The sequence below is a fragment of the Hyperolius riggenbachi genome, chromosome 1 (assembly GCF_040937935.1).
Source record: "Hyperolius riggenbachi isolate aHypRig1 chromosome 1, aHypRig1.pri, whole genome shotgun sequence".
In the NCBI taxonomy this organism is placed as follows: Eukaryota; Metazoa; Chordata; class Amphibia; order Anura; family Hyperoliidae; genus Hyperolius; species Hyperolius riggenbachi.
In genome coordinates this window covers 106,956,976-106,973,208 of record NC_090646.1, presented here as the reverse complement: position 1 = coordinate 106,973,208, position 16,233 = coordinate 106,956,976, and the positions used below count along the sequence as shown (strand labels likewise).

The window sequence follows — 16,233 nt, the reverse complement described above, 5'->3', positions numbered from 1 at the left end:
GCCACAACAGATCCAATGTATGATAGGCTGGATCCGTCCAAATCCATTCTGGTCTGTATTGATGTTTGTTGTAACAGACAGTACGGGGGACCTCTGCAGCCCTTTTGCTGCTCAGGACTGCTGAAAATGGTATTTTACATGGGAAAATGAAACGAACGAAAGAATATTGAAAGAAAGGAAAGCATAATAGACAGAGTGTCAAATATACTTTCACTGGATAAAAGAACCACAATGATCACCACTATGCTCCAAACCGTACAAAATGTAACTTTAAATAACCTGGCATCTTTGTTGAACCTCGTGGATAAGTCACTGATTAAACTTCCAGATCTGAACACCTGCTGCATCTACAAGAGGAGGCCTGACTCTCCCTATTGTTTTTTTTACATGTATTTTACATTGTAAATTGCTGAGGGTAAAACAGAAGACACGGGAATGTGCATTTTGTAGTTAGTTGGAGGACTGACTCAGAGTAAGAGAGGAACTGACTCATAAACTACGGCATGGAGATCAAGCAATGGACCCTCAAACAGATGTAAAAACTTGGTGGATGATGCAGCCTATTGGAGTCCACCGATAACTGAAATCACTTTTAGCTGCTTCAAGAACTCTTAGAGAGAACCCAAGGCAAACCTAAAGGAAACAAATTAGATACTTAACTAGGAAGTGTCTTCCTGGAGGTCACCACCATTGCCCAGGACACTTTTAAAGATTGTGACTGCAATCCTCTTTATGCACGGGAGCGGCTGTGCTCCAAATATGCAAGCATAGGTGTGATCAAACTGATCACATGCTTTTCTGGGAGTCCTTCAAAGCTTTTCCATCCCTACTGAACAGGAACAGCCAAGATTCTCCAATGTCGATGCTGAAACACAAAAGTGTGGGCCAAGAACTAGCAGCAGATGGGTAAACATGTGGAAGTCATCTGTGATATCATTGTGTGTTGCATAATGAGGTTTATGATTGGGATTGGGATTAAACAGATTTGTGAAATATGTAGGTGAAGGCGGGCGAGCGAGCGCTGGCACCTCCCGTAGACATGCCATGACCAGATGTGCGCAGTAATCACGCCGCTCCTAGCGAGAGGCACATCACACCATCACCACGCTGTGCCTGCTAAGCTTTATTTGGCTGTGTTTATTTTGTACTATGGCCAAACACAGTTTTTCCTGCTTATGAAACACCTAGAAGAAGAAACGGGCTAGAGATGGTATTAGGAAGTGTGCTCCTAATGAGTTAGCTTCATCCCATCAGCAATGCTAAAGGGAGTGACCTGACTCAGCACCACTATGTAATGTCTACATGCAGTACTTATTCAGCATTACACCAATTACATCGCAGCTAGTGCTGGCTTTACCGGCCCTGTGTGTGTTGGCGGAAAGGACCAGAGTGGCGATACAGGGTGATACATTTACACTCAGCGTGGGAAATGTTGGCGCTGGCACCTTACTTCAGCAATGTATGCGATTGTATTTTCGGTGGTAGTTTTTTAATGAATTACTCCCACATCATTCAGCTGGATGTAAGTTATTCCTAAAAATAACCTCTTCCTGACACCTTACCCTAACCTCTCTCCTTAACATTAATGACTTCCTGATGTCTAACCACAACCTCCACCATTTTGGCCAATCATGCCAATTTATTTTAGCACATTTTTTATTTCTTATTTGTTGCATTCCCCTGATTCTAATTAGTACTGCTGTAATGTGTATGTATGCCACTTGTCACTAGGGAGCAGTAACAGAGGAATTCTGCTTTAGGTTTTCTATGTTTCCTGCTAGTAGAGAGAGAGCAAAGCATGTCAAGAATTTACAGCACAACGAGTTCCGCCGACTGAGGTCAAAAGCAGTGTGCTTATGTCAAATGAGATAACTCCATTTAAGTTAGTAATGGGTTAAATAAAAAATGCAGCTGATTTAAACTGACTTTTATAAATCTGGTGATATGAAAATTGCTGTTATTTCTGTTGAAAATCTGTCACTTTACTGGTGATCAGGCTTATTGCCAACGTTATGAATGGGCCCCTATGCATTCAACACCCCCCATCCATACATGTTTGCATTGCAGTGGCTGTGTGATAGTGACTTACCTGTAGGTGGCAGATGCTGGGTAGTTTCCAGTGTCGTAACTAACACGCACTCTCCCCCTGTACAACTCCACTGCCACATGGTCCTTGTCACCCTTATAAAGCAAGATACCGTTGTCTTCATCTGTGGCCACCTGTACAGCAAAAAATAATTTATAAACATCAGCGCAATCCCCAGAAAACTATTGTAGGAGTGCCATGCTTCATTTATCTCCCATACATATTGTCTAAATTGGGATCACATACCAGTTTGTTGCTTTTGCCCCTCCCCCCCCCCCCCCCCCAAAAAAAAAAAAATTGATAAACTATTACCGGGACCATTTCTGGCCATTATAGCTAGATGCACACACCTTACCACCCCACTTTGCAACTAGGATACCTTATCAATATGTTGTAATAATCAGTTTCAACTGTTGTGAAGTCTGACAACTTTTTTTTTTTACAGTTTTTTTTTTAATTTTTATTTTAGTGTTTGCTAATTTATCCCTTCTTAGCTAATCTGCATTGAACGATGTAAATGTAGATTATGGGGAAAAACATCACAAAGTTACAGAAACCATTGCTACGTCAGCCACATATAACATAACTTTACACCAAGAGCCAACTGGTTTGCTGTATGTACAACAAATTCAAAACATTGAAGTGCACAAAGGGAAGAGGGCCCTGCCAAATAGGCTTACAATCTGAAGGGTGGTGGAGAGAGACACATGGGGGAGGTGTAAGTCCAAGGGCGGGGCTGTTGATAGGAAGATGGCAGGTAAGCAATGGTGAACAGATGGGTCTTTAAAGAGGAACTTTAGAAAATCAAGAAATAATTTGTTCATGTTGTTTGATCCACAATGAGCCTGCATGTCATCATCCTTACTACTTGTAGACATGAAAAAAAAAAAAACACAACAACTGGCATTATCTATAACCACAACCAATAGCAATGCAATAGGTAGCTGGCCACTAACGGTCCAATTTCTAGCGAAAAATCGTTCGAGCGATCAGAAATTCTGATCGGATTGGTTGTAAATAATCTCCTTTGGTGGACACAATCGATTATGAACGAGTGAAAAAAATGTCGCCCGAATGAATTTTCGTCGAACGAAAATTTGGATTTTCTTGGTGGTCGTAATAGATGGGAAGCAATGATTGGTTAGTTGATGGTGTAGTGAACGATTTTTCGTCCGATCAGAATTTCTGATCGCTCGAACGATTTTCCGCTAGAAATTGGACCGTTAGTGGCCAGAGGTTGTTTTTTTTATAGATATACATATACACAGAGGGAGATACTGATTGCTTGGTAGCTGGAAACAGTTGTTATTTCCCACAATGCAACAAGGCTCCCAAACAGGAAACCTAGGTCCTGACATCACACAGTGGGAGGAGTTTCACCACAATATCAGCCATTCAGGCCCACCTGACGATCTATTGGAGAAAAGGTAAAGATTTCTCATGGAAAAGGGGGTACCAGCTACTGATAGGGATGAAGTTCAATCCTTGGTTGCAGTTACTCTTTAAGCCTGCTAGAATGAGTTGAAGGTGGGGGTGAGCCTGCTGGGGGGAGGGCGTTCCAAAGAGTCGGAGATGTCAGTGGAGATTACCCATGCCCCCGGGCATCTGCAGACTACGATGAGACACATAAGTGGTGGCACCTTTTACTTTGAAGATAACGATCTCAGGGTGAAGGCCTCATAGGCAAGTATAATTTCCATTCATTACAATTATCCCACCAGGAACCCCAAGTTTGGGAATTCTCGCCGATGCCCTCTCACCCATCCTACAGATTACTCACTGTAAAAATGTCTCCAAAATGTATTTCGTATGATGTTACCCAAAATACGGCTGGATAATGTCAACATTATCCGAGCAATGTCAAAATAATCCAATTCTGACTTTATCCATAACATCCATACATTAATATAAACACATACATGTGTTTCGCGGAGTAGCATGACATGTATTTTCTCCTGCGCTGACATAGATCAACATCTGTATGATGTTAATAAAAAAACACATTTGCTGGAGAGGCAACAAAGGATCTCATTTCATGAGGAATTTCAATGCGTTTTACTTATTAAAAGTTCCCTTTATGTGCAGCAAAGATGAATATCTAAATAAGGGTTTTATTGCAGCAGTGATAGAACGATACAGATAGCTGATAACGCAGAGAGGTTCACACACGGGCATGATCTGTGTATTAATAACAGTTTCTCTAGCTTTTTTGTGCTGTCTGCTACAGTTTAACATTTGAAACTAATTACTGCAGAGATGGAAAGTATGGTGGCGTCTCGGCAAATACCGAGTGCAGCAGACAGGGCAATGGTGTGATGCTGTTGTAGAGTCCTGGAGTTTATAATGATTAATTCAGCATTGGTCTTGGGTTAAATAAACACAAGGATTCTGTTTTCAATGTTCCGATAGGGCTGCCTTTAAAGGGACCCTGAACAGGTTATAAAATCAGAATTTTCACTTACCTGGGGCTTCCTCCAGTCCACCATAGCCTGCAAGGACCGCCAGCTTCCTATTGGCTCCTGCTCCGATACATGCCGAATTTGGCCTGAATTCATCAGTGCTGCTTGCCACGAGGACGATAAGCGTTGTCATGTCAGATGACTATGCGTCATCACGCCAGCTGGTGTGAGAGTCCTGCGCTTGCACGGTTCTATAAGATTGAACCGTGCATGTGCAGGACTCTCACGCCAGCTGACGTGATGACGCGTAGCTAGCTGGCGTGATGACACCCTGACGACTTCAGGCCGAAGTCGGCGTGTAACGGAGCCGGGACCGGGAAAAAAGAAAGGAGCCAGGAGGAAGGCGGGGACCCCGCGGGCTACGGGGGGCTGGAGGAAGCCCCAAGTTAGTGAAAATTCTGATTTTATAACCTGTTCAGGATCCATTTAAAGGAAAGCAAGCATAACTTTTTTTCAGCAGTTTGTTATTTTCTAATGGCTATAGGAGCTGCCACGTTCCCCCTCCCCTTCTAGCTGCCCATTATTTATTCATCCAGGGGAAGGTGTGAAGATAGCATCTGTGACTTCTCTAAACTCTTTGAATAGTGACTTTCTTTTAACTTTTGATAGTGTCCTATCTCTCCACCCCCTTTCCCCCCTGCTGATGAAAGCTTTTGTTTGCTCTCTGCTAATATGTGCAACAAAATAATGACATCAGTCTTTATCTGCCTGAAATTTTCTGAGGCTGGGCAGGCTCCGGAAGAAGAGTAATAAAGGCCTCTGTTAAACTTTTAAATGTAAAAAGAATTGGTAAAGTTGAAGTTTTTATTTAATAATGAGTCACATTATTGGCATGCATTTTTAATGTGCTTTCATGGAAGCAGACAAAGGGTCAACATCCTGTGATTACAAATTAGCTGCTCTTCCGAGGCAGCCAGCTGACACCTCTGAGAGATAAAATTACACTTGCGATTAGACACAGATGAGAGGGAATTAGACAGGCTAAACTCTCCAAATACATACAGGGTGCATTTCTCTCTGTTTTCCTTCTGTCCTGAGGAAGAGTTCAGGTCTTCAGACAAGAAAAAAACTAGACAGCACCAACTGCCATTATCTATAACCACACCCACTAACAATGTGATAGGCTTAAAGGTTGTTGTTTTTTTTTATAAATATTCATATTCATTCGTATTGTCACCATAATAATTTCAACAGCAACTGGTCTGAGTGTATTAAGTGATAAAGATGCTAATCCTGCATTCAAAACTTGCAAAACCTTTTCTGCTGTTATGATTTGGAGTTATCACATACTTAAAGGGAACCTAAACTGAGAGGGCTATGGATGTTTCCTTTTAAACAATACCAGTTGCCTGGCAGCCCTGCTGATCTCTTCAGCTGCAGTAGGGGCTGAATCACACACCTGAAACAAGCATGCAGCTAATCCAGTCTGACTTCAGTCAGAGCACCTGATCTGCATGCTTGTTCAGGGGCTGTGGCTGAAAGTATTAGAGACACAGGATCAGCAGGAGAGTCAGGCAACTGGTATTATTTTAAAAGGAAAAATCTATATCCTTCTCAGTTTAGGTTCCCTTTAATGCTGGGTACACACTATGAGATTTTCTGGTCGATTTACTGTAAGATCGATAATTTCCAACACGTTCGATTTGCTTTCCGATCGATTTCCGAGTGGTTTCCGGTCAACTTCCTATTATAGTGAACTGAAATTGATCGGAAAATGCTCGGAAATCGAAAAGCAAATGTTGGAAATAATCGATCTGACAGTAAATCGACCAGAAAATCTCACAGTGTGTACCCAGCATTAAGAGCACTGGCCCTTTAGTAGTCAGTGCTAAACAGTTGCATGCTGGGGGTTCTTTTTATCTACAATATATTCTTCCTCTTCCATTCATTTCCCTGCCTAGCTGCATATCTGAAACACGATCCCCTGCTCACTTGTGTTTACAAGCAAGGCTGAGGTGACTCAGTGATTGGAGGAGAAAAGAAAAAAAAAGTAAAGGGCGGAAATGACATCAGGATTTAGCCTAAACTGTGGGCAAAAGACATAGTTCCCACCAGGAACAGAATGTTCTTCATTTACTATATAACATTCACTGAAATCAAAACGTGGACAGTACAATACATGTGTTATGTAAGTGGATCAAGTATTCATCTACTTATATACGGTATGTGTTTTTTTTTCCCCTGGCATAGTATGGGTGATCCTGCTGCTTTAAGCCAGCCGATGTACTATGGAAGACATGACTGGAAGACATGACTGGAGAGGACAGGGCGTGACTGCTCTAACATCTGACAGATGCCCAGAACAAACATGAATGGTTATTTAATGTCTGTAGCAGGCTGTAGAGGACCTTCTTATATCTGTCAGGCAATTGCAGAACCCTCTTTAGCATTCTACACAGCAGTTCCTCTAGGAAAGTTGTTAAAGGCAATTTGTTCAAGTCGAGGTACCTTTCCTCACCCAGCATTATACTCACAGTTACTGTCAGATAAAATCACAAGATAATATTGTTTGTGCAGCCTGGAACTATCCTTTTGACCTAAAGGAAGACTAATATATCTTGCTTTAGCATATGAAACGTTCCCTAGGCACAGTCTGCCACTGAGCCTCTGCAAGCATCGTAATGTACAGCTGCTTGGCTGTACTTGGTGTAAAGGTTAGTATAAGGCTTGCTAGGACGTTCTGCACTACAACAGCCCTCCCTGTACACATGACAGGTCGTGTCCGTGGATGAATATATCTGTCATTCTGATATGTGGGAGACCACTGGAACGGACATTGGCACAGAAATGTGATCTGTACTGCTTTGTCTGAATGATAGCTGCATTGATCCATAGAGGTGATCACAGTCCACATGTCAGCACTGTGCAATAACATTTATATCCCCCTTCCTGCATTCAAAACAAACCCGTCATGAGAATAATGTGCAGGCTGGCTGCCTTTGCTTATACCCTTCTTAAAGTGATGGCGTACGTATATAATTGTGTGCTCAAAATAACTCAAAGTGGACCTAAACTTAGAACTTCCTCTCTACTGTAAAAGAAAAGCAACAGCATAATAACCTTTAAAAAATAATAATTTATTTGTTACAACTGATACAAATCCTGCAATAAATCTGAAGTGTGTAAGCCCTGCTTTCATGGAAGCAGACATATTGTTAATATCTTGTGATTATAAATTAGCTGCTCTGCCGAGGCAGCCAGATGACACAGCTGAGGGATCAAATTACAATTTGTGCTTAGTCACAGATGGGGGGGAATTTGACAGGCTAAACTCTCTAAATACATACAAGGTGCATTTCTATATGTTTTCCTTGTGTCCTATGTAAGAATTCAAACCCACGTTTTAAAATAAGGTTGTGGTCAATAATGCACTCGTGCTACTGATTTTGCTTTTGTTCTAAAATACAAACTTAACTTAACCAATGTTTACTTTACAAAAATGAGCCAGAGACAGGCCCACCCATACTCAGTGTTTGCATACTTTTAACAGAGATATGCTGATGACTTTAGGGAGTCAGTTTAGCCCTGAGCACAGTATTCAGGAAGAGTTCAGGACACACCATGGTGTGTACATATGACTATAAATACAGTACATCAGCTTGCATTGTACTTACTGGGATTAAAAGTACTGTATTAACATTATAATATAAACATTGTGTCAAATAAATTATACAAGTGCATTGCATTATTGATTGATGCAGGACTCACTATTAGTCTTTTAAGTATAAGTACGCAAACACTTTGAAATGCTAGTTACCTAGTTAAGTCAAGATATCGTTTCTATTAAAAATGAATCAATCTAATGCATACATGTCAAACTCTGGTCTGCGGTCCAAATCTGTCCTTCAGACCCATTCAATTTGGCCCCCAAATGTTTTCCTCACTGTGCATTATGTTTGGCCCACTCTTGACCACTAGGGAAGCTACTTTGGGTGTAAAGCCCTAGATCACCAGGTAAGCCATAATGGGAAGGAGGTGGACACTAGACATTGAGGACAGCCCGTGACTTGGTCCCAGTGTTCAATTTCGGCCCACTTTGTATTTGAGTTTGGCACCCCTGATCTAATGGGAAAGAAAAAGATGAATTGATCCAGGCATTGATTCATCACAAATTCTCATTCAGTTTGGTTCATTTAAGTCTTCAAAAACAATTCTGCTTTTTGGGGACAAAATGAAAACATTTCTTGGTCATCTTCTATAGATGCGACCCGTTTTCTAAATCTATTGGTTAGGTGTGATCTATAGCATGTAAATAGTTGTAGATATTGTAGCCATCATACCTGCAGAGAGATGTTGGTCTGGCTGCGGATTCTTGTTGATGGGATTTGCAGGTAGGTGTCTTTGTTGACAAAGTTGATGCTTGTGAGTTTTTCACATTTGCTCCCCTGGTACCCGGAGACACACTGGCACGAGGGGTCACTGCCCTTCACGATGCACTGTGCTCCATTCAGACAGTCAAAATTATCACAGGGACTTGTACGCGGTAAAACCATTGGTGGAGGGAACTCACAGAAAAGCCCGCTGCAAATGGAAAAAAAAAAAAACAGTGAATATTGGTACCCATGCCTTATTTTAAACTTTAATAGTATACTATACTGACAAGAGCTACAGGACATAAATAAGCCTAAAATGTAGCCTCTGACCCCTCTCGACTGATTGGCCAGCGATCCATTCTGGTGGATCACCTTGGCCATGTGATGGCCAACAGCATTGTTCTCCCCTCTTACCCCGCCCACTGCATGACTTCCCTCCCACACCATCCCACCTTCCCCTTCCTGCCAACAAGCTATGAAATGTAGGTGGGGCAGGTTTTGTGCAAAGATTTATAGGCCAGGCACAGAATCTTGAAATGTATCCTGAATCGGATTGGGAGTCAGTGCAGGGATTTACAGAGTGGGGATGTGGATGCGGAGCTTATGATGGGATTCATAGCAAAGAGTTAGTAACCCTGACAGAAAACAAAGGCAGCTTTTAATGAAGCAAAAAAAAATGGGCGCATGAGCCACCTTGAAGGGCGCTGCTACGGGTGGCCATTATAAAAGTCAGAATTTTCCCCAATGAATGGAAATTTTGGCGCATGTAGACACCCAATAAAATTGCAGGTGCTGAGACTTCCTGCTAAGTAATGCTGCAGTTTGCACAGTGGGAGGTCTTGACACCTGCAATTTTATTTGGGGGGGGGGGGTTTAAGGATAAGGCATAAGGAGAGGGAGGGGTAAGTATCGGTAGAGGGAGGTTTGAGGTTTCAGAGTTAGGTATCAGTAGCAGGAGGGTTAAGGGTTAGGCATCGGTAGAGGGAGGGTTCTGTATGAGAGTAGGGTTAAGTTAAGTCATAGTAAAATGTCGGTAAAAAGATTACCGATATTTTACTATTAAAATGAAGTAGTAGAATATTGGTAATCTTACCGATATTCTACTAGTGGCAATCCACTGCGGCCTTTTTTCTAGACGCCTTTATCATAAGAAAGGCATTTCTAAGTAGGATTGGTACTATATGAACACGTTTATCTTATCATGGCCTACGTTATTTCAGGTACTCTTTATTCTAGAAGACCTCTAAGAATATAAATATACCAATTGAATCTGGAGAAGCCTCACCTGTAGCCATCTGGACACACACATGTATAACCGTTCACGGCATCTGTACAGCGAGCACCATTCCGGCACTTGTTGTCTTGGCAGTCGTCATAATCAATTTCACAGTGATCGCCAACGTATCCCGGAGTGCAGTCACATCTACAATGTGTACAAGGAGCAAAATCTGCTTATTAATTCACACCACGGGCCTGATTCACAAAGCGGTGCAAAGTGTTTGCACGCCAGTGAAAAGCCCTTTATCACGCCTAAAATCAGTTTAGGCATGATAAGAAGAAACTCGCACGAATTTTCCGCGCGCATTAAACCCTATGGGCGCTGCGCGCGGAGTTGCGCGATCGCGCGCGCAAAACTGCGCGCGGGACTTTGCGCGCGATAAAGAGCACAAATCGGTGCTAACTCAGCGGTGCAAAGCTTACCATGCCTAAAGTCTTTTAGGCGTGATAACTGAGTTATCACCGCTTTGTGAATCAGGCCCCATGTGTTCTATACTGGGAATAGACATGATAGGATTCAGCAGACGTCTGCTATGGACCGCATGCCGATGTTCATGATATTGGAAAGCTGTAGTTACAAATCAATCGGCATTTGTACAATGTTAGCAGCTACACAATCAGGAAAGAATAGGAGAATTAGAAGGAGATAGACGTCGTCAGCCAGTAATTCAATGTTAGAGGATCCAGGTGCAACAGTCATATCAATAGAAATGTGCTAATTGATCCTGCAGCTTACTGATCATTATAGATCTTTATCAAGAAGCTTGCTTGCAAGTGTAATGCAAACTGAATGCAGCTTGAAATTGAGCCAGTAAAGGAGAAAATGGTCCGCACAATGGCCTCAATTCACTAAGCTTCTCTCCTGTCTTTAATAACGTTTCTAGAGTTGTTACCATGGTGATAAGGGATGTAGTATTCAGGAAACATTTTACCTCAGGCAAACCTAAAGTTAACTCTTTTGTCTTTAAGTTAACTCTCCAATCCTTAAAATAACTCCAGAGTTAAAGACAGGCTGACAGGCTGTTAATTAACTGCGTGTGAAAATAACTACAGAGGAGGTACATTAACTACAGAGGAGGTAAATTAACTACAATGGCCTCAATTCACTAAGATCATGCTGGAGATAATAAGGCAAGAGAAAACTTACCTCCACACAGTGAGAGAGTTATCTTATCTCTTCATTCCTTAAGTTACCTCCTCTGTAGTTAATTTACCTCCTCTGTAGTTAATTTACCTCCTCTGTAGTCAATTTACCTCCTCTGTAGTTATTTTCACACACAGTTAATTAACAGCCTGTCTTTAACTCTGGAGTTATTTTAAGGATTGGAGAGTTAACTTAAAGACAGAAGAGTTAACTTTAGGCTTCCCTGGGGTAAAATGTTTCCTGAATACTACATGCCTTATTACCATGGTAACAACTCTAGAAGAGTTATTAAAGACAGGATATAAGCTTAGTGAATTGAGGCCAATGTCCACACTTTAAAGTGACACTAAAGCGAATTTTTTTTTTTACGAGATAATGAATTGTATGTGTAGTACAGCTAAGAAATAGAGCATTAGTAGCAAAGAAAAAAAGTCTCATATTGTTTCCAGTACAGGGAAAGTTATGAAACTTCAGTTGTTATCTATGCAAAAGAGCTGCTCTGAGCCATTTGACAGAATTTGGGTCAAATACAGCCCTGTTTTCTGAAGCACTTATACATCCAAGAAACAGTGAGAGACAGCTTGCGTTGAGATAAGGTTCTACTGCAGGGAAGTTCATAAGTTCAGATAAAATTTAAAATACAGAGTGTGGTTTGCACACTGCAAATATGACATAATGATGCAATGTTATAAAAAAAAGCTATATAACTGAAAATAAAAATGTTAGACTCTTTTCTTTGGTACTAATGTTCTATTCATTATCCATACTATGCATACAATTCATTATCTCAAAAGTATTTCTTTCACTTCTGATTTGCTATAAAGCCTTTATTAAATATGCATCCAATAAAATGACAGAGAGCTTACATGTTTTGGACTGGTGTAGTCCTTAAAGTGACACTGTAGCGTAAAAAAAAACGTATGATATACCGGTAATTAATTCTATGTGTAGTACGGATAATTAATAGAACATCTACAGCAAAGAAAAGAGTCTCATATTTTTATTTTCATTTACATAGCTTTTTTTTTTTTTTTTTTTTTTTTTTTTATAACATTGCATCATTCTCTAATTTATGCAGTTTACACACTACACTCAGCATTCTAAATGATTTCACAGAGCAGAGTTAATTACCCTTTGAACTTTCCTTTGCAGGAAAACCATAAACAAACAAGAAACAATGAGAGACATTTGAGATAAGAGCTTCAAAAGACAGCGCTGTCCAGACTTTTTTGGTCCAATAGCTCAGATAAGCTATTTTGCATAGATAACTTAAAGAGGAACTCCAGTGAAAATAATGTAATAAAAAAAGTGCTTCATTTTTACAATAATTATGTATAAATGATTTAGTCAGTGTTTGCCCATTGTAAAATCTTTTAAATTCCTGATTTACATTCTGACATTCATTACATGGTGACATATTTACTGTTGGCAGGTGATTTAGCTGCTGCATGATTTTTTGGCAGTTTGAAACAGCTGTAAACAGCTATTTCCCACAATGCAGCAAGGTTCACCAGACAGGAAACTGCCAAGGGTACGTACTTTTCTTGTTTCTTGTGGGAGGGGTTTCACCACAATATCAGTCATACAGCACCCCCTGATGGTCTGTTTGTGAAAAGGAATAGATTTCTCATGTAAAAGGGGGTATCAGCTACTGATTGGTATAAAGTTCAATTCTTGGTCGGAGTTTCTCTTTAAGTTTCTTAACTCTTCCTGTACTGGAAAGAATACCTGTGCTGCTAATGTTTTATTTCTTAGCTGTACTACACATATCATTCATTATATCATAAGTTTATTTTCACTTCAGATTCCCTTTAATCATAGCGGTCAGGTAATGGCTTCTTTATAACCATTGCTCTCATCCTATGTATGTCCAGGATATTTGTATTAATATTAATATTTTTGTTATAGTTGCGGTATATTGTACACTTTTATATATTCTGTATCTACATAGTGTTCTCTCTTTTGTATTTACACCTTGGTTTTAGCTGTATGTATGCTTATCTCGCCTGTGGTTGAAAGATTGGTTCAGTGGGATTTCCAAAACTCCACCTTTTTGGTGGATGTCCAGTGTGGGCAGACCACCCACCCCATACAGGGAGTAAATATAGCTATGATCTGAAACATGTAAGCTCTCTGTGATTGCTGATCATTTTACAGGATACATTCATATTAAAGTTTGGACGTTGTGCGGACAATTTTCTTCTTTACTGTTGCCTCAGACCAGCCCTTCTTGATCGAGCACTGTCCAAGTCTAAGGAGAGTCAGCTGTATACCTGCATTGAAATTGAGCCAGTCAGATATTCTTCGTGCACATTTTGATTGCCTCAATATGAAGTTGCATAGAATTATCTCAGTAAGAACCATGCAGTAGTGCACAGCCTAGTGCACACCAAAACCGCTAGCAGATCCTCAAAACGCTAGCGGTTTTTGGAGCAGATTTCAGAGCGATTCTAGGCATGTTTAGAAACGCTTTCTAAACATGCCTAGCATTTTTGTGTAGCAGATTACAAATATTGTTACAGTAAAAGCTGTTACTAAACAGCTTCTGTAGCAAAAACGCCTGGAAAACCGCTCTGATGTAGCATTTTCCAGAGCGGTTTGTGTTTTTCCTATACTTTACATTGAAGCAGAAATGCTTCTGCAAACCGCAAACGTGCAGCAGGAGGCACGTTTGCTGTTTGCTAAAAACCTCAAACCGGGGGTATGCACCATCCCATTGAAATACATTAGCCAAGCGTTTTCACAGGCGGATGCGGTTGGCAGATCGCTGCTAAAACCGCTCGGTGTGCACTGGGCCTGGCAGAGTACTCCAGCCCTTTGTCTCTCATACTAACACTCACTTGTATCCTTTGGGTGTCATAATGCATTTGGAGTCATGTTGGCACGGGTTCACTTCCTGCGAGCAGAAATCCAGCTTTTCTTCACACAGTTCTCCTGTAACACAGCATGACAGGGCATATTTATACTGAAGGTAGCTTGAAAACAACAAGCATCTGAAAATAAAAGCACCATTTTATGTAATAATGTATGGAAGGTTCAAAAAACCTTTAAAACAATATGTTATGCTAACGCAGGCTGCTGAACTAGTCACTGTGGTGTGAGAAAATGTTCCAAAGCTTCTCCTTCTGACAGGGAGTACACTTGCCCATGGGCAGCCACACAGACTCCATCAAAAACAACAGTCCATGGACTTCACCTATCATGAGCATCTGAAACAGGAAGTCTGGTTCAAGTAAGCCAATCAGCTTCTAGATTTCAGCTGCTACTTTTCACTACAGATGTGAATCAGACTGGCAGCAATGGAGCACTGGACAGAGGCCTCATTTCAGATGCTGTGATCAGCAGCACTTATGTGTAGTTATTCTGTGACCAATGGCATACTAGATCCCACCATGTATACTATCAGGTATTGGCCTCAATTCTGGTAGCTATGTGAGGTAAATATTTTTTGTAGGTAAAATACCTCATTATATTTTCCTATTATTTTATATATATTTTTTAGCAATTCTGAAAGATTTTTCTCCATTTCCGAACATGAGGTAAATGCATAAAGTGAGGTAAAACATGAGGTGTTTCAGCGGTAAGCATGCAGTAAATAAATAATAGTAGTCTTTAATTGTCTTCCATAAGTAAGGATAGTCTTTGGAAGATGTTTTTTTTTTCTAGGGGGAATGTGTATTTGATTATGTGGCAACCTATGAAAAGTATATTTGTAGGCACCCCCTATAAACAAATCCAGTAAATATTTTGAGTTTTATTTCTACTACTCTTTTCTATTGCACAGCCTGAATAGGAACGACACTAAAACAGCAATAGGAACTCCACTAAAAACTGCAAAATGCATACAAATTGACTTTACCTCCAGGTACAGGCAGGTCTTAAAGGACTTATGAGGGCAAAATCGTTAAAAAAGTGAAGTACCTGCAAGATGTTTAAATGCACGGAGAACGCCGTCCGCGCCCTCCGTGCAGTTCCGCCGGGTCCCCTGCCTGAAAGCGCCCCCCGTGCCGATCGCGACCCCACAGGCCGGGTCGGACTCTCATGCCGCTCCTAATATGGCCGCCGGAGCTGGCCGCGGCTGCGCAGTCCGCATTGCTGCGAGTGCGGCTGCGCAGCTCTAGGGCCAACCTCTCCGATCCACGCTACAGTGCTACAAGCCATAGACCCTGAACAAGCATGCAGATAAGATGTTTGACTGAAGTTTGACTGGATATGCCTGATGCTTGTTTCAGGTGTGTGATTCAGACACTACTGAAGCATGAACAATTAGCAGGACAGGCAGGCAACTGATATGGTTTAAAAAAATGAACATGGTAGCATCCATATCCCTCATGCTTCAGGTGTCCTTCCTTTAAACTTTAAGTTATTCTTTTGACCCTTTAGTAGCCACAACCCAACATTTAGCTCAGGGCTATTAGTTTGTGGTTAACAGGGGGGATAATGGTAGTGGGGTTTGTACTGAAACACTGTGGCCTCGATTCATCAAGACTTCTCAAATTGGTTAACGACAGTTTGGTAAAATACCGAATTCGTTAAGTTGATTTCAGGAATAATCAAATTTATCTACAGCTGTTAGCGAGCATTCGGTAATCATTCGGTAATCATTCATTAGTGATGCGTTAAAACAGAAGAATGTGCAATTCATGAAAATGAAAGTGGGCGTGGTTTAGCATTACATTTAGGATTAGTTATCTCCTTCACTGCTCTGTCGTTATTCCTGTCAGATCATTGCTGACAGAGAAGATGGAGCCATATGAAGTAGCTATGTATCAGCTGAGAGTGATTCAAAGGTGCAGAAGGGTAAGAATAAGGTCTAGAACTACACCAATTTGCAAGAGAATATATTTATTTGCTATAACAGGACATCTGCATTTCTCTTGAATCATCTTGTAAGAGAACGCAGGCAGTGCCAGGGTTAACTAATTTGCTAGCAGCACTATATTTTTTTAGAAA

At 41.0% G+C, this 16,233-nt stretch overlaps 1 protein-coding gene across 11 annotated transcripts in view; it reads right to left on the bottom strand.

Annotated features, from left to right (window-relative positions):
- Window positions 1-16,233, bottom strand: part of SLIT2 (slit guidance ligand 2) — a 530,767-nt gene that overhangs the window by 24,481 nt on the left and 490,053 nt on the right. For all 11 annotated transcript variants that reach the window (XM_068278011.1, XM_068278031.1, XM_068277940.1 and 8 more), the window contains 4 exons: window positions 14,121-14,214; window positions 10,144-10,281; window positions 8,826-9,066; window positions 2,090-2,220 (listed from right to left, as the gene is read on the bottom strand). In XM_068278011.1, the coding sequence (XP_068134112.1) occupies window positions 2,090-2,220; window positions 8,826-9,066; window positions 10,144-10,281; window positions 14,121-14,214 (604 nt within the window). The remainder of the gene's footprint in view (window positions 1-2,089; window positions 2,221-8,825; window positions 9,067-10,143; window positions 10,282-14,120; window positions 14,215-16,233) is intronic.